The sequence below is a fragment of the Ictalurus punctatus genome, chromosome 5, assembly GCF_001660625.3.
Source record: "Ictalurus punctatus breed USDA103 chromosome 5, Coco_2.0, whole genome shotgun sequence".
Classification (NCBI taxonomy): Eukaryota; Metazoa; Chordata; class Actinopteri; order Siluriformes; family Ictaluridae; genus Ictalurus; species Ictalurus punctatus.
Genome location: NC_030420.2, coordinates 35281042 through 35300479, shown reverse-complemented (window position 1 = coordinate 35300479; position 19438 = coordinate 35281042). Strand labels below are relative to the sequence as shown.

General features: G+C 40.4%; 1 protein-coding gene across 2 annotated transcripts; it reads right to left on the bottom strand.

Annotated features, from left to right (window-relative positions):
- Positions 1–935: 935 nt before the first annotated feature.
- ssbp3b (single stranded DNA binding protein 3b) lies at positions 936–18972 on the bottom strand. Of its 2 annotated transcripts, XM_017467508.3 has the most exons (18): positions 18749–18971; positions 17874–17946; positions 17625–17686; positions 17449–17533; positions 13569–13658; positions 11372–11440; positions 11061–11120; positions 10693–10753; positions 10503–10561; positions 10104–10168; positions 9983–10031; positions 9155–9190; positions 8795–8849; positions 8644–8708; positions 8190–8262; positions 8058–8086; positions 3512–3610; positions 936–2196 (listed from the first exon to the last, which is right to left on the bottom strand). In XM_017467508.3, the coding sequence occupies exons 1-18, from the start codon at positions 18802–18804 to the stop codon at positions 2164–2166; spliced, it is 1119 nt and encodes a 372-aa protein (XP_017322997.1). In that variant the 5' UTR covers positions 18805–18971; the 3' UTR covers positions 936–2163. The 2 variants fall into 2 exon arrangements, with proteins under 2 accessions (XP_017322997.1, XP_017322998.1); XM_017467509.3 differs by lacking the exon at positions 11372–11440 and having other exon boundaries at positions 18749–18972.
- Between the last annotated feature and the right edge of the window lie 466 nt (positions 18973–19438).

The following is a 19438-nucleotide window of genomic DNA, read 5'->3' as shown; positions in this document are numbered from 1 at the left end:
ACAGAACACAATCCATTATAGCTGATGTATCCTGTAGCATGACTGAAGGGACGGGCAGGTCTTAAATTCTAATGTCTTGAATATGGTATTAACAAGTATTAAATTTGAAGTGTTGATACCCTGTAATACCTTCATGATACCAATGTGATGTCAGTATCTAATTCTGATACTCTTACTTGGAGCGTCTTGTGACTTAATGACTCAATCTCATCTCTGTTGCTGTATATGGTTCCACACCGACATACTACAGATATAAATAAATAAATAAATAAATAAATAAATAAATAAATTTATTATTATTATTATTATTATTATTATTATTATACACACACGCTTTTGAGTCTGGTTCATCTCAAGGTTTCTTCATGTCATCTCAGGGAGATAAAAGTAGTGTATTTTACTGTGAATAAACCCATACCTAAATTGTCTCTCAGTCCTTGTCCTGTGAAATTCCCTTTCTACTGGTTGTTGGGGACAAAGGTGCCAATACTTAATACAGCACAATAGCTAAACTAGTCAGTACTTATACACCTACATAGTGACATGTCTAGTAGGTGTGCCTGACATGCCAAAACACCACTCAAGCCTTTCTAATTAAAGGCAGGTGTCAATACTCAGTTTTATTATCACAATATCAACGTGACCTTTAATCGCAATAGACATCATATGATTGGATTCCTTAAAAATAACTGCTGAAAGATTGATTCAAAGCAACAGTTCTCTCCACTACATTTGAACTTTTACTGAACTCTCATCCAGTAAAAAGAATTAATAGGCATTATCTGAGGAGTGCAGCCTCCTTCCATGGGCTCAGCATGTGTCATTTTGAAATGTCCATGATAATATTGTACAAGCAAACCGTATCACTGCTTATCAGTACATGCCTTCCATGAAAATATGCAGCAATCCATGAAAACAAGACCAGGACACACAGAAAGGAGCCAAATAATTTAGTTGTCAATATATAAACAAGCATTTTTGCCCGAAGTATGATGTACAAGCTAACAAAAGCAGTGTAAAACAACTTCCTAAATGAAGAAGCATTACCAAAGGTTTGTATAAATAGAATAACTTACGATTCTATCTGTACTATGAGTGAGTCTGGCACCCCTCTGACAAGCATAACACAAAAATCTGCAAAATATGAAAAGTCACGAGTGGGGCTGTATCACGCGAGCACCTTCGGCAGGAGTGAAGCTACAACAGGCCTTTTGGAACCATTAACAGACCCAAATATCAAAATAAAACAATTGAGGCACATGGTAGTGATTACAAAAATAAAAACCAAAAATAATATGGGTACACCACAAATTCAGCATTACAAGGAATTGATGCTACGACGGCCGAACACATCAGTGGGACAGACAGAGGCAAAAACTTGGACTTGTCTCAGAGTCTTTCACTTATAGGTAGTTTGCGTTTGTCTCAGATCAGACCGGTGGATTATTCATTACTCAGAGTCATGGGAAATGTTCGAGACAGCAGCTGATGTAAAGGGGATCAGTGCAGAAAAAAAAGGACCCCACTCTGGGAGCAATCAGCGCAGTTAGTCTTCAAAAGCAGTGATGTGTAATATTTAGAAAAAAAAAATTAAAAACAAAAACAAAGAGTAAAGAATTAGTAGAATGTTGAGCTTTACACTGAAGAGAGGCAGAGGTCTCTCATCATGATGTGCTGAAAGAAAAAAAACTGAGGAAAAGGCAACACAATGCAGGCAGAGGTCAAGGCCACGTATGAAGAGTTCAGTGTCAGTGTGGAACACGTAAACCATGCTGAAGATGAAGGTGGACATGATGCTGTTCCTCTGAGGTTTTAGCGGCTACACATCCAGTGGACCATGAATGATGCTCCTTTTTTTAATTTTTTTTTTATTATTATTATTTTTTTTTACAAAGTTGGCCTTGCAGGAGAAAATGACTGAATTGAAACAAGGACGACCCCCGCTGGTTCGTGTCACATGGATTAGTTTAGGGGTGGGTGTTGGTGAAGAAGGGGGAGGGGAAGAGGGAGGGGTGTTTATCGTAAAAAGAAATAAATGAAAATGTGATATTGCAGGAGACCAGAGGTGAAGCAGAGGCAGTTGCATGGCCAGAAAATCCTGTACATGTTTCTCTATGTCTCTGTAATGGACGGCCAACTAAGAGGCTTCCAAAAGATCACACATCACACACTCATTGTCATGGAGGGAGAGTATTGCTGTGGAGAGAGAGACAGACAAAGACACTGATTAAATACATTGTTGCGGTCAGTACACATTCCATAGTAGATAGCTTCATATTTTGCATCTATACTCAGGGGGGAAAAAAAATAAAATAAAAAAATAAAATAAATAAAAAAAACCAACAACATTCCTTTTTCAGGAGACTTTTTTTTTTATTGGAAAGGGTTTAAATGATGTTTTTCATGTTTGTTCAATGAACCATAAACCATTTTTGGACATGCACCTGTGGAACAGTCCTTAAGACACGAACAGTTTACAGGCAGTAAGGTCACAGGTACAATAAGTTAGGACACTAAAGAGACCTTTCTATTGACTCTGAAAAACACCAGAAGAAAGATGCCTAGGGTTCCTGCTCACCTGCGTGAACATGCCATGGACCTGCTGCAGGAGGCATGAGGACTGCGGATGTGTTCAGAGCAATACACTAATGTCTGTAATGTAAGACACCTGAGACGGTGATACAGGGAGACAGGAAGGACAGCTGATCGTCCTCGTAGTGGAAAATTGCATGTAAGCATGTAATGATGGAGAACTTGCAGATGCCTTGGTAGAAGAGTGGAGGAACATCTCACAGCAAGAACTGACCAATCTGGTGCAGTTCATGAGGATGAGATGCACTGTAGAACTTAAAGCAGCTGGAGAACACCAGATACTGACTTACTTCGGATATCGACCTCCACTTTCTTCAGGGACTCATTATTTCATTTCTGTTCTCAAAAGTCTGTGAAGCTTCTTCAGTTTGTGTCTCAGTTGTTGAATATTTTTATATTAATATAAATATTTACACATGTTAAGAAATTGCTGGAAATAAAAGCAGTTGAATGTGAGAGGACGTTTCTTTTTTTGCCGAGTATATAAATGAGAAACTGTGACACAAGTGAGTGCTACTCCATCATCAGGAAGAGAGATCAGCCACACCCTCCTGTTTTCTATTGGATGACGCATCCAGGGATTGCGAATTCACAAGCTTAAAGACAAACTATTTAGTGGAATGCAGTCATAACTGATTTAATTTGACCATCGAGAACTTTCTGTAATCAGACTTTAGTCTTATAGAGCCCATCTGTAATTAGACTGGGGGTTTAAAGGTCTCTTGTGCAATGAGACCAAGGGTCTAATGGTCTGGTGTGTAATCAGACAGAGTTTAAATGTGCAATTCATAATTAGACTGAGCTTTTAAAGGTATGGTGCATAATCAGACTGAAGTTTTAAAGTTCTAACGAGTAATTAGACAGCGTTTAAAAAGGTCTAAAATGTAATCAGACTGAGGGAGAGACAGATGAAACTCACATTCTCATTCTGGAAGGAGTGAAGGTAACTGCCTCCGGTATCATCATCTCTCGGGGTTCCCAGGTTGTTGTTCATGTTGTTCATGTTATTGGGTGAATTCTGTACAGAAAGATTTATTTAGTCAGATGACATTTATTGTTCACCACTGTTTCTACAGTAACAATATCTCAATCATTGAAAGTGATGTTTGTGGAAGATATTCTCCAAAATTCCTCAATAATTTCTTAAGTTAAACACCAACAGTATGTAACTAGTAAGATACAGTGTACTCCACTAATATTGGCACCCTTGGTAAATATGAGCAAAGGAGGGTGTGAAAAATTGTCTTTATTCTTTACATTTTTGATCGTATGTAAAAAAAAAAAAAATTCACAAAAATACTCTGCTCTCATGGATATCAAACAATGGCAAACACAGGTTTATAAAAAAAATATTTGTTAAATATAGGTGTGCAACAATTATTGGCACTCCTTTAAATCAATATTTTGTGATAGCTCCCATTGGCAAGATAACAGCTCTGAGTCTTCTCCTAGAACGCCTGATGAGGTTGGAGAATACATGGCGAGGGATTGGAGACCGTTCCTCCATACAGAATCTCTCCAGATCCTTTAAACTTTGAGGTCCACGCTGGTGGACTCTCCTCTTCAGTTCACCCCACAGGTTTTCTATGGGGTTCAAGTCAGTGGTCTGCGATGGTCATGGCAGGACCTTGATTTTTTGGTCAGTAAACCATTTTTGTGTTGATGTTGATGATGTTTTGGATCATGGTCCTGCTGGAAAATCCAACCATGGCCCATTTGAACCTTTCTTGCAGAGGCAGTCAGGTTTTCATTTAATATCTGTTGATATTTGATATGGTTAGGGTTAATGACCTCAGGCTGTTAATCCCATTTGTGGTTCCAGTAGTGTCTGGCAAACTGGAGATGCTTGAGTTTGTTTTTGGATGAGAGCAGAGGATTTATTCTTGAAATCCCTCCAAACAATTTGTGGTGATGTACAGTTGCAATCATAATTATTCAACCCCCATTGCAAATCAGATTTACTGTGAATATTTACAGACTTTCAGCTGTTTGCAATGAACAAACCAAACAAATGCAATTGAAAATGCAACATATAATGACTTCTCCAGTTTCATAATTATTCAACCCCTTCATGGCAACAATCTTTAGTACTTAATAGAGCGCCCTTTTGCTGTTATGACCTGCTACAAATGAGATGCATAGACAGATACCGGCTTCCTGAGGAATCTTAGCCCATTCCTCATTAGCAATTGCCTCCAGTTTAGTAATATTCTTGGGTTTGCATGCTGCATACACCTTCTTCAAATCCCACCAGAGACTTTCTACGGGGTTCAAGTCAGGTGACTGTGACGGCCCTGTAGAATCTCCCAGGAATTCTTCTGCAACCGAGCCTTGGTGGAATTTGAGGTATGCTTGGGATCATTGTCCTTTTGGAAGGTCCAATGACACCCATGCTTCAGCTTCCTTACAGACAGCATGACATTTTCTCCTAGGATTTACTGACACTTCAATGAATCCATGTTGCCTTCCACACACTGCAGGTTTCCAGTGCCAGAGGATGCAAAGCAGCCCCAGAAAATCATCAAGTCACCACCATGCTTGACTGTGAACAGGATGTTCTTTCTTCATTCTTCTTCCTCCAGACATACTGCTGATCCATTTCACCAAAAAGTTCCAGTTTTGTTTCATCACTCCACAGAACAGAATCCCAAAACTTCTGTGGATTATTTATATGATTTTGAACGACTTTTCTTGTGCTTATGGGTCAGTAGTGGTGAATGTCTTGGAGGTCTGGTATGGAAACCTTCTGCGCTTAGTTCGCGCCTTACTGTGCTCACTGAAACCTCAGGGCCTGTTGCCACCAAGTCTCACTGCAGGTCTTTTGCAGTCACTCGAGGGCTTTTCGCAACCGGTCTTCTCAGAAATCTGCTTGTAGCCATTGATAGCTTCCTTGTTCTGCCCCGTCCAGGTATTTCATACATTTTCTACCCCTAGCCAGTTCAGGTATTTCATGTGTTCCAGCTCAAGCACACCTGCGGCAACTAATGAACCCCTTGATTAGTTGCATCAGGTGTGCTTGAGACAACACCTGTTTTGCATATTTGTGCTGTTGTGAGGGATTCCAATCAGGGGGTTGAATAATTTTGAAACTGGACAAATCATAAGTTGCATTTTCAGTTGAATTTTGGGAAACCACTTGAAGCATTCGTTGTGTTGAACTACTTCAATTGCTTTTGTTTGATTTGTTCATTGCAAACAGCTGAAAGTCTGTAAATTTTGACAATAAACCTGATTTGTAATGGGGGTTTAATAATTTTGATAGCAATTTTGATTTCGGATTGTAGTTTTGGAGACTTTCTGGCCACAAGACACAACTAGCTTCTGCAATTCTCCAGCTGTGATCCTTGGAGATTTTTTGGCCATTCAAACCATCCTCTTCACAGACGATATAGACAGATTTCCAATTCCAGGTTGATTCTCATCAACCTGTCCTCATCCTACTCAACCCCTCTGCTGCTTTTGACACTGTGAACCATCAGATCTTCCTGTCAACTCTCTCCAGCCTGGGCATCACCGGAACGGTTCTGCGCTGGGTGGAATCCTATCTCTCAGACAGATCCTTCAAGGTATCATGGGGGGGAGGTACTTCTGAAACTCAGCAACTCACAGCTGGCGTTCCACAGGGGTCAGTTCTGGGTCCACTGCTCTTTTCTATCTACACTACATCTCTAGGGCAGGTGATTGAGTCTCATGGCTTCTCATATCACTGCTATGCTGATGACACCCAGCTCTATTTGTCCTTCCAGCCTGACGATCCTTCAGTCTCTGCACGTATCTCTGCTTGCTTGTCGGACATCTCGGTCTGGATGAGGGAACACCTCCTTAAGCTCAACCTGGCAAAATCAGAGCTTCTCGTCATCCCAGCCTGTCCCTCAATCAACCACAACCTCACTATACAGCTCGGCTCAACCACACTCAAGCCAACCAGGACGGCCAGATACCTTGGGGTGATTCTCGATGACAACTTGACCTTTACAGACCTTTACAGACAAATCTCAACAACTGCACGGTCCTGTAGGTTCATTCTGTACATCACCAAGATAATCAGACCCTACCTCACCGAACAGGCTACACAGATACTAGAGTCCAGGCTCTTATCTCAAAACTGGACTACTGCAACTCACTACTCTCGGGCCTCCTGGCCAGCTCCATCAAACCCCTTCAAATGATTCAGAATGCAACAGCACGCCTCGTCTTCAACCAGCCCAAGATAACCCATGTCGCACCCCGGTTCATCTCCCTCCACTGGCTTCCTGTAGCTGCCCGCATCAAATTCAAGGCCTTGATGCTCACCTACAAGACCTTGTCTGGAACAGCACCCTCCTACCTCAACTCTCCTGAAGGCTTACGTTCAATCACGCAATCTGCGATCAATCAACGACCAACGCTTAGTAGTTCCTACTCAGCGTGGCTCAAGGTCCCATTCAAGAACCTTAATACTAACTGTTCCTCAGTGGTGGAATGAACTTCCAAACTCAATCTGGACCGCAGAATCTCTCACCATCTTCAAAAAACAGCTAAAGACCCACCTCTTCCGTGAACACCTAACCAATCCATAAAAAAAAACTTTGCTTCTTCTGGAACTCAATTAATGGATCTTGTAGGGTAGCACTACTTGTATTGTTCTCTGCTTTATATACCACGTTGCTTGTATTTTTTCATTTGTAAGTTGTCTGCTAAATGAATAAATGTAATGTAATGATTCATAACATTTCCAGTTGACTGGAACTTCTTAATTATTGCCCTGATGTTGGAAATGGGCATTTTCAATGCTTTTGCTATTTTCTTATAGCCACTTCCCATTTTGAAGCTCAACAACCTTTTGCCACACAGCACAGCTATATATCCTTGGTCTCTTGGTCTTACCCATTATTATGAATGACTAAGGGAATTTGGCCTGTGTTACCTCATATTTATACCCCTGTGAAACAGGACATTATGGTTGAACAACTTCCTGTTCCTAGTCACTCAGGTGTACTAACAAAAATTTAAAATATCAATGGGAATATACTTCAAATATATTTTTATCATATGAATTAATATGATTATTTGGTGCCAATAATTGTTGCACATCTATAACAATTTTTTTGAGACAAATCTGTGTTGGCAATTGTTTGATATCCATGAGAGCAGAGTATTTTTGTGATTTTTTTAAACAAAAGAATAAGGCAGACAATATTTCACAGACTTCTTTGCTCATATTTACCAAGGGTGCCAATATTAGTGGAGGCACTCTCTGTGCGTGTTTTTATATACATATATACACACACACACACACACACACACACACACACACATTACATACATACACCATATTAAAATATGTTAGTTCCATAGATGGCAAAACTGTCAATATTTTTCTATATTAATAAAATAGCATTTATCAGTCAGAGATACAGATCTAAATGTGCTTCATGGTTAATATTAATACTTGAAGAGAAAGAATACAAAAGAATAAAAATCACCTTTGGGAGTCCATCCAAATCTCCAGAACCTAAAGAAGGGAATGCAAACTCATCTTAAGTGGACTGTATTAGTGTATTGTATTTAAAATACCTATACAGACTGTAAAAAATGTAAAGATGAAGTGATTTTACCTCCGTTCATATGCATGGGGTCCATTCCAGCCATCGCCCCTAGGGGGCCCTCTGAACCCGGACCAATGGGAAACTACACAAAAGCAGGACGCATTAAGATAGTAGCAGTGTAAACACACACACACACACACACACACACACACAGTTTAGACACAGACAACGGTTTATGTTGTACCCGTGTGTGTGGCTAATAAATAGTTGAATGTATCGAGTGTGTACGACTTGAATGAAAAGACTAAAGAATCTCAGATCACACATCCTGCTTCTGTTCAGGACTATTCCTTCACAGCCATGAAAATCTCAACTCTGGTCACACAGTGGTCTCTACCAACCAAACCATGGACTTTTCCATTGTTATGTGAAAAAAAGAATGTGATTGCCATTATATTGATATTAGGGATAAATAAGACCATGAGCAGGAAAATTGCACACTGTGCAGCACTTCTGTCCTTACATTGGTTCTCCCTCCTCCACCCGAGTTCATCATGGTGTACAGATTTTCACTCGAATTGTTAGAGTCTGAAAGAAGGAGACATGACATGTTAGCCTCTAGTTGCTTTCTAGCCAATTAGTGTTCAGGAGTGATTAATGAAGGTGACAAACACCTGCAGGGCTTGGGACAATTCCTGGAGTTCCTGGAGGTCCACCTCCCTGAGGACCCTACAGAAGACAGCACAAAGTTCCAGTTCACATACACAACATCCTGATCCTGAACAACTATGGCTAAAAAGTGTGCATAAAAATACCTTATATTAGAAACATTAGATACTGAATACGAATCTCATTTTTTTGGGGCTAAAGGGACAGTTTTACACAGTACCTCAGTGATTACAAGTCCATTAAGATAAAAAGGCAAATCAACAACAACAAAAACACTACAGTAAACGTTCAGCTCCATGAAAGGAGTTAAATACTGAGTGATGTGAGTGATAATCATTAACAGAGGGCAACAGTACTTTACTTACCCCATATGCACCAGGAGACGGTGAGGAGTACGGCATCTGAGAGCAACACACACACACACACACACATTAGCTTTACGTCACCCAGCATACAGACATATTCGCCTGTGAAATCTAATATACATCACAGTTAGCTGGCTAGCTCATTGCTAACAAGAGACAAAGAAGATGATGTTCATGTTTTTTTGCACTTTGTATGTTGAATGGCAGCAAGATCGAAAATGAATCAAAAAATCATTCTGACCTCCAAATTACCACTTCTGAGGTAAGTCGAATGCAACAGTAGACAAAATTATAAACATTATGAAGTTTAAAAACTTAATTTGTTCAGGATTAATTTTTCTTAAGATGCTACAAATGTATTAGTGTTGGGGGAATGGATTTTGATTTTAATATCTAATTGGATCCATGTTGTCATAAATAACAGTAGTGGTACATCATTGCAATAGCTTCTGCACACAACACTGTTCTGTTGTCATTTCACTGTGAATCTATTGTCCTGTGTATTCATTGTTCTCTTTATTTTGTTCTGTGCACTTATTGTCTTGCACTCATCTCACACTAAACTTTTCACAGTGTATTTGCATTTTATGTAGTCTTGTGTACTGTACTACGGTTACATCATGGTCCAGTAGACATTTATATAGAGGAATGACACTAAAAAAAAAAAACCCACTTGACATGAGGTACTGATTCTCAAAAATCTTTCCGTAATTTATTATAATATCATCAGGCTTACAGCTGATGTACATCAGGAATTAAATGTTTTATACTGATATTAAAAACATGTGCTAGGTGTGAGTATTAAAATGAAACAGGAAGCAGACTCACGCTGTTAGCACTGGGATTCGGCCAGGGTGGTCTGCCATTCCCCGGACCCCTGAAACGTTCAGACAGTTAGTAAAGATGTTAAACCAGGACGAGACTGATGGATAAAATCCAGTTTCCTTACATAGCGACTCCTGGCATTCCCGGACCCATCGAGTTGTGTGGGGGTCTCATCCCACCTCCGAAATTCTGCATAAGAAAGTTACACCATATTTTAGGGAAATACCGAGCAGAAAGTGAACACTGCAGATTTAACGTCATTCGCCTGAGGCAGGTATTTGACTCAACACTCACCGTGTGTCCTAAAACACACCATATTCACTACAATGGTGTTTTTGTAAACCATACTGACGCTTCATACACAATACCCATAATGCCCTGCACTGTGCACATGCAGAAGGGCCTATACTGTGTGCATGGTTTAGAAAATGCCCACAGTAAACTGAATGATGTGGATTTTGTGATGGTGTTTGTATTTGATAGGAATACAAAACCAGGCTTCAAGAGGATGTGTTAGTGTTACCTGGGGTCCAGGGCCCATCGGTCCCATTCCTCTGGGAACGTTCATCCTTTGCATCGGACCTAAAAATAAACAATAAAAAAAACAAATAAAATCACTTGAAAGCTTTCTTTATATCAGAAACCTTTCTGATGTTTAAAAAAAGATCCTTTAGTGTGAGAGTGTGTGTGTTCACGCATGCTCGCACGCTCACCCTGAAGGCGGGGGTCCATGTTAGGGAGCATAGGCTGAGCTGCCGGGACACCACCTGGAGGCTGCAGGAGGAAACACCACATCATCCATTCAACACATCACACCCATTCAGTTTTGAATTTGTAAACAAGCAAATGAACAGAAATTAAAAACAAATCTCTAAAACTGAAAATATTTCCCAAAATAAAAAATATTTTCATATTGATACAGTGATTAATATTGTTATTTTATAAACGGGTGATTAAATCTGTGGTGACGTTATAATGTAGTGATTAATATTAGTATTATGTTCAGGTGTGTTGTCTGTTACACAATATTTGTAAAACTATATGATGTCTGTAATAAACATGTCAGGGTTCATGAGCCCACCTGGTTGCCCATTCTGATCGGGGGTCTCGGTCCTCCACCAAAACGAGGAGACATGAATGGCTAGGACAGAACAACACACGTTACAGCCGGTTCTTTAAACACCACACACAGAACTTCAACTCATAAATAAGAAAAGACAATTTCCTGAAAGTATCATCGTGTTTTGAGTATGTGGAAGATGAAATGCTCGTTTTAATATCTGACACTACTCCACTTTCAGAAAACTGGGGGAGAGGGAGAGAGAGGGAGAGAGCAGAACATGTATGCAAAAAGAGAGTATTGGGAGGAGGAACTGTGCAGGGAGGAGCTACCTGGCCATGAGGTCCCATCATGCTGTTAGGAGGCTGAGCATGAGGAGAGGACTGCGAGCCGGGGGGGCCCTGAGAGAGAGAGAGAGAGAGAGAGAGAGAGAGAGAGAGAGAGAGAGAGAGAGAGAGAGACACACACACACACACACACACACACACAGACAGAGGGAGAGAGAGACAGTTACAGACAGAAAGGCCAACAGACAGAGAGACAGACAGATGGGGTAGTAGGGGTGTAGTGGTGGTGGGGCATTAGGCAGTTTAGGCAGACAGTGAAAAGAGAAAACAGAAAGCAGCAGGATTTCAGCCAAACTGTCATGAGCCATGAAAAATTAAACACTGAAGCAAAAACACAGCAGCAAGAAAGATTAAAGTCACCCAGAACTGATTTTATATAAAACACAACACGTCTCTGTACACAGTCACACCAACAAGAAAAATGTAATTTTTCACAAACACTTCCTCAGTAAATCACATTATATTTACTATTATACAAATTAGAAATATTTCAGACACCACCCCCTGCTAACCTTACAGACTCCGCCCCATTCGCATGATAAAACTGCACTGTAATAATGAACCTCAATGGCTTTCTTTAAATAACAGTACTGGATGTTTACAAGTCAGTGTGTACGGAGGATTAATGTCTCTGTACACTAGGGGGCAGATTAGAGTAAAAACATTATTGTACAGCATGTTTCCAGACACACACACACACTTACTTGCAAACAACCACAAACACACATACACGAGCTCTTAATCTTTAAAATGTAAAACTTCTTTGTTGTGGCTATAGTGAGCTGTGTCTTAAATCTCACAGTATAACTTCACTGAGCTTTGCATTGCTTCAAGGATCTTCAAGGAGCTTCATGGTACTTGTCAGGGTTTCACTGGGTTTCAGAGCTTCACTGGGATTCAAGGAGCTTCAAGGATCTTCACTAAACTTCACAGTGCTTCCAGGAGCTTCACAGAGTTTCATGGAGCTTCATAATAACACTATGTTTAATTTATATAGTGCCTTTCTAACACCAATGCAGCTTTACAATAAAAATTAAATAAAAATAAAAAATAGAAAAAACTAAAAACACAAAGTCCTCTAAAATCTGCTGGCATCTAATTTCAGTGGGGTAACTGTTCATAGTACCACTGAAGGCCTCATGTCCCTCAAAGCCTGTACAGCAGCAATGCCACCGGACAACACCGCACCGCTCGGGACGCACATCACTGCACAGAGCACCGAGCAGTCCCAACACCACTCCGAATAATCATACAAACTCTCCATCAGTGAAGTACCAGGCACATCATAGTGGTAGCGAGCAGGAGGGCACACATCACACATGCTGGATCAAGGCCTGGGAGGACCAGACAATAAAGACTGGGCCTGGAGCTTCACTACAACCAGCAAACAAAGGGACAAAAACAAAAAAATACAAACAGCAATTCATTCAAATGCAAAAAGGAAAGAAAAGAAAAAGCTCCGGTCAGACGCGGCAACCTAAAAAAAAACGCACTCTCAACCGGGAACTGAACATTTCATGCCTCACTAAGCATCACAGGGTTTCAGGGAACTTCACAAGACTTCATCTTTATCATTCAATTTTATTCAACCAGGTCCATGAAAAGCATAAACATGAATACATTAAACACCAACGTCACTTCCATTTAGTGAATTTATTTGGTTCTAATTTTCAAAATAAGCTGAAGCTCCCAAGAAACAGAAAAGCCTTCACTCTCGCCTGTTGGTAGCTGGGGCTTGATAGGCGAGAGCTGGCAGGAGGGTGGGAACTGGCCAAGATCAATTTGAGTGAAACTGGGGGAAATCCAAAAATATATATAAACAAAATAATTTATACCACAGAGTCTATTTAAAATTTAAACCGGTGATGCTTTCTAATCCTGCGAGATCCCAGTCACGTCTAGATTAGTCTTTAGATCAGGTCAGTGTTACAAATAAACAGTTGTTAAATTTAAATATGCTTAAATATTGCCGTTTACATGTAGTTAATACTGAATACAAAACCACTGCAGTGAAAATTGTTCCACTTGGACCATCTGCTCCAATTCAGTTTCAGGTGACTTTAAAGCAAAGCAGCGCTTCAGTGTTTATACAGCACTAAAAATCTGCATTACAGCCTCATAATTGTACAGGAGGGTGTGTGTGTGTGACAGAGAGAGAGAGATTGTGGGGACCGTGTGGTACCTGGAAGAATCCGGGGGGCATCGGACCACCAGGCATGCCATCTCCGGGGGGCATGTTCCCCATCACAGGGCTCGGAGCTGCAGCAGCACTCTAGACACAAACACACTTTAATTATTAATAATTTGGCCAATAGTATAAGTCTACAGTGTCCCTTTAATAAGAATATATTGGATCAGCCGAGACGTGTTCAGTGTCGGTTACGATTCTCCTTTAATTGTAGAGATATTTTAGCATTTTGTATAAAGTTGAGCATCCTAACTCAGTGCGTGCACACACACACGTGATTAGAAACAATTATTATTATTATTATTATTATTATTATTATTATTATTATTAACGACCTCAATCCTTCTCCCACCACACACAGCTCAGGAACATTCAGTACCAGAAACTGGAACTGTGCTACTGGACAAAGGGTTCAAGTCGTTCCAGCAGGAACAGGAACTAGTGGTACTCGTGGGCAAGGCCAGCTGCACTGTTTTTCTTCTGATCATGATGAAGTGGGCTTTGCTGTAGTCACGGTTACCATTCCTGTCTCCTCCCACACTGGGGAGTTTGTGTGTGTGTGTGTGTGAGAGAGAGAAAGAGGGAGCAGTGTGAAATACCATAGCCAGAGGATGATAGCAAGAGCCATGGCTAACACACACATGCACATACACATGCATGTGCGCGCATGCACTCACACCCCGCCCGGCTTGTAACATTAAGTCTGTTTCCCCCCTCAGTCTACTTTTCCATGCCTTCCTGACAGCCATCAATCACTCCTTGCTCCGCCCACTGCTTCCCCAGAGGGGCCTCTCCCAGGGGGAAAAGCCTGAAGGTAACATGTTTTGCTTGAAAGAGACTACAGCCACCACAGCCTACCCCCTTCCCCCATCGACCCCCCCCACCTCACTCCCCTCTCACTCCATTCCTCCCCCAGTAAGCAGCCGAGCCTGAACACGAGACGCAGGCAGGAACAAAAGCAGAGCACGACACACAGCCTATTCTGATCCTCTAAATAAAATCAACCCTGCGACACACCAAACACCCCCTCTACACCCCCCATACCCCCTTCCCCCTAACATCCCCCACACAAATCAAGCTGGAGACGATAAATACCACAGAGAGATTCAGTCACGTCACCGTCGGCTGTGCACACTTTACAATTATGACTTATGTGATCTCTCTCTCTCTCTCTCTCTCTCTCACACACACACACAAAAACCTTTTCAGCACGTTAATGTGCACTTTACTAAAGTGACCAAGTGAAACTCTACCTCTAGACAAACAATTTAATGATCACATTTTTATACTACATCATGCAGCAGCTCTCCAGTCGTTCTACAGCTCACCACCAAACCAGTGAAGAACAATCTTCTCATTTCCTTTCACATTTTTTATAACAACATGCTAGTAAATATTTATCTGTCTATTTTATGGATGTAATGCAACACTGTCGCTCTCTGAGCAGGTCACTTTCATCCGTTTAACAGTGTACATGCACCAAATAACCCGATTACATGCCTGAATTTATCGTGGTTGTTTATACAGAGTGTGTGTCTAATCTGCTAATTGTCCAATTCACAAAGATAAGATTATTAGTGTTAAAAAAAAAAAACCATACACATTCAGCATCAACACGAGCAGCTCACACACCTACTTCCTGTTCAGTCAGCTCTGTAAATAAAACCACTCTCATGAGGTGAAGTTCCGAGTCCGAGACCCGAGTCAGAGTCCTGAGTCAGAGACCCGAGTCAGAGTTCTGAGTCGGGTCAGATGTTAGCTGCATGCTTGCGGTAAATCTGCTCTGCAGCTCTTCCAACACAAATCAATCTCATTTGCATAAACATATTTAAGTTCATTTACTTGTTTTTATAGACTTCCTGGAACACCTCACAGACACTGTGCTAACATGGAGAGAGATTTGGGATTTAAGTAAAAATAAAATTGAGGGACATCGATATGGATAGATTTGATATTCAATTCATCATCAGATAATTTAATCCGTTCACATGTTTGTTAACAAAACTGTCCTCAAAGTTTCACTAAAAGCTGCTGAACAGAATTCTAAAATTAAACCTCACACAGAAATACACACAATACTGAAACACACAAAAACTACAGAATACACACGCACAATATAATAACATTGTTTAGTAGTTATCATGATATACTGTATAACTGATTATCACCACATGCTTTCTCTCACACACACACACACAGAGAGAGAGAGAGAGAGAGAGAGAGAGAGAGAGAAAGCAGGTATGGTTGTTGCTGTAGATGTTCGTTCCGCTCCTCCTCTGTGCTGATTTTTTTTGCGGATTTTCAGTAGAAATGTTATGAAATGTTCCATTTTACTGTAAATTCACACAGACACTAAAAAGCTCATGTTTTACAGTTTTTATGAAGCTTTTCTTTCAGCACAACACAAACATTACATCCGACTACAGTTTTAAAATGACTTTAAATTGACAAACACTCCAGGAGTAAAAACATTGACACCCCTTTTGAACATAATTATTGTTTTATATAATTTTCTTTTCTGACAGATTTTGTAATTTACAAACATGTAGGAAGTTGTGTTCAAAACCCAAACGTCAGGACATTTCTCATAATCACAGCTAAAATAAAATGAAACTTTACTTAAAATAAAGTAATCCAAAAAATTACCTTCATGAGAAATACAGTTAAATTGTAATTTTTAATAACTAGACTAAGGCACTAAGTGTGTGTGTGTGTGTGTTCCAGAGTTGGGTTTAATGACAGTTTCTGATAACGCAGTAATGTAACACGTTACGTTTTAAATGGATGTAATTTGAGTACAGTTATTGATGTCAATAAAATTGCGTTACTAATTTATTGTTAAGAAAACAACATTATGTAAAATATATATTTAAAATAAATCAGGTTTTGCCCTGAAGATTTTCTCTTTATCCCTGAATAATTCTCCACTCGGAGCGGTTCGTCACGACGTAACTGAACGTCAGTAAAAGAAGACGTCTGTAATGTTATATCTTCAGTGAACGGAGGCGAGACCAATCAGACAGCGTTTACAGGAAATACGTGGAAATACTCGCGTCTTATTGGCCGACGGTCTCTCGGTTCTCCTGAACGCTAGCTCACAGTCAGTGTGAGCTATACGGCGAGTTTTATTTATTTAAAGCAGTAAAGGAGTTGAAACTGAAACAGAAACATCCCCTGAAGCTGAGCAGGAGAACAAGGCGCGTAAACGTCCATGAGTTCCAGTTCACGTGAACATGACGTGAGCAGAAGGAAAGATAATGAACTCTACATGACTCTGTAGCAGCTAAACACATACAGTGATAGCTTAGCTGCGTCTCCCCTCGGCTAGCGACTCCAAACTAGCCTAGTTAGAAAAGTTTGATATTTTATGAGGTCTGGTCCTCCTGCACACAGCGACACACCCGAGGATGGTTTTATTATAAATCAGACTTTTTCTGACCGCGTCGTGCACAGACACTAAAATTACTGACAGAACCGAGTTTCACGTTGCAGTGTATTTTTGTAGATTTGATGATTTTTAAAGTAAAGTAATTGGTAATCTGATTCATTTTTACATGCAGTAATCAGTAATGTCATCAGATTATAACTTTAAATTAATTAGTAATCTGTAGTGGATTACTTTTTTTGAGTAATTTACCCAGCATTGTCCGTCTGTGTGTGTGTGTGTGTTCACTGCAATGATGGACATAATGCAAATAAACTGCTTCAGTGAACGGTTAGTGTTAGCAAACAAGCTAGAATCTAATAAGTTGGTGCAGTTAGCTAGCATGTGCTAACCAGCCCTCACTTGCTCATTGATACATAACGCACATCCAAACAGTAGAACCGCATAGAACTGTGTAGAGATGCTGAGTGCAGTGCTGGAAATACTTACGTAGTCATGAAAAGCCTTGGCTTCACTTGAATGTTCGCACGAGTCTCTCCGCTCCGGCGCGGCGCAATACAGATCCCAAAACACACTACAGGGGAAACACACACACATCAAACTCCAACACCACATCCCACATCAACACAAGCAGTTTACTGACCAACACACACACACACACTCACCACCACCAGGAGTGCAGGAACCCAGGTGGATCACCCAGAGTGATGTTCTTCTCCCATCGAATCTGAACATTAAACATTAGGAAACGGAGTGAAAGGTCACATCAGTGCACACACACAAAAAAAACACACTTATTATTCTACAGCAGTACAGCAAATTATTAATGCTATTTATCATCCAGTATCACGGTACACTAACACACAATACACCATAAAACCCCTAACACACACGCACGCACACACACACCTCACCTCTGACAAGAAGGTCTGAGCAGACTTCTGTGCACCAATGTGGAGCAAATACTCATAAACATACAGAGCCAGCCTGCAAAACAGACACATACACACATTACGGCAATAAACAGAAATGATCAAGTATTAGGAGGCGGGGCTATGTGGTAATTAGCAGGTATTAGGCTCAACCCCCCCAAAACATATATTTAATAATGTTATTTATAATAATAATAATAATAATAATAATAATAATAATAATAATGATAATAACAATAATAATAATAATAATAATGGCTAGAGAAGAATTTCATAAAGGTTTCTAGAAAACAACACCAGGAGCAGGACTTATGTCCAGCAATTTAACCAAAACACGGAAATTAAACCCATGCAGTAGTTCTAATAAAATCTATATAAATAAAAATAATAATAATAGTTTATAATAAAATACATGTAAATGTGTCTCTTAGGTAGCCTGTAAATGAATACATACATACATCTCTAACACACACACACACACAGCTCTTTAAAAGCTAAAACACAAAAGATGGACCCACTCCCTGCGCGTGCCACACACACACACACACACACACACACAGGCTACATTGTAGCAAACATCAGAGCCCGAATCACTGAAACAGCGCCTCGAGTTCCGCTCACGCGCCGCTTAACACATCTCCTATTCCTGTAAAATTCAACCAAATGCAGTGTAGATTAAAGCGGAAGTGAAGGCGGTGAGGAATAAAAGGTTAAAATGGCGATAAAGCGCAGAATGGCGTCGGTGCTGAGAGATTCCGCTCCTCTCTGCGCTTCATGTGCAGCTCTAACAATAGGCTACAGACAAAAACACACCGCAGCTCAGCGGCGCGCGCCGGAATCTGAGGGAAAGCGCTTACTTCTCGCGCGCCTGACCGTCGGACGGCACCACGGAGCCTTTTCCTTTAGGAAACATGATTCTCTGCGGCTTTTCCTGCACGAGACTCGCGCGCGTCGCCCTGTTTTACCTCCTTATTTCCAACTATTCATCTGTCAGGATCCCGAACTCTGCCCTCACAACCACACATGCTAACAGGAGCAACCACACACACACTCACACACACACACTCACACTAAGAGGACTACTGCTCGACCTGTGATTGGCTCCCTCAGTGACCAATAGGAGTGCGAGAATTTCTTACCGTCACGGTCAACGCTGATGTTCCGCGTATCCACATAAAGATAAAGCAGCATTAAAAAAACAGAAAGATAAAGAACCATAAGAAGATAAAGCGCCATTTTTTGGCCTTGAAATCCATTTAAAGACGCAATTCTGTGGTATTTTATGTATGTATATATATATATATATATATATATATATATATATATATATATATGTGTGTGTGTGTGTGTGTGTGTGTGTGTGTGTGTGTGTGTATGTGTGTTTGAATACATATATATATATGTATATATGAAAAAATCAACAGTTTCTTTGGCCAATAAGACACGAGAGAAAATAAATGAAAGCTTTTCCGAGAATTATGTATAGTATTAATTCTTTATCCACTCTGTCAATATTGAAAGTGTTTTTTTTATTGCAGTGTGATTAA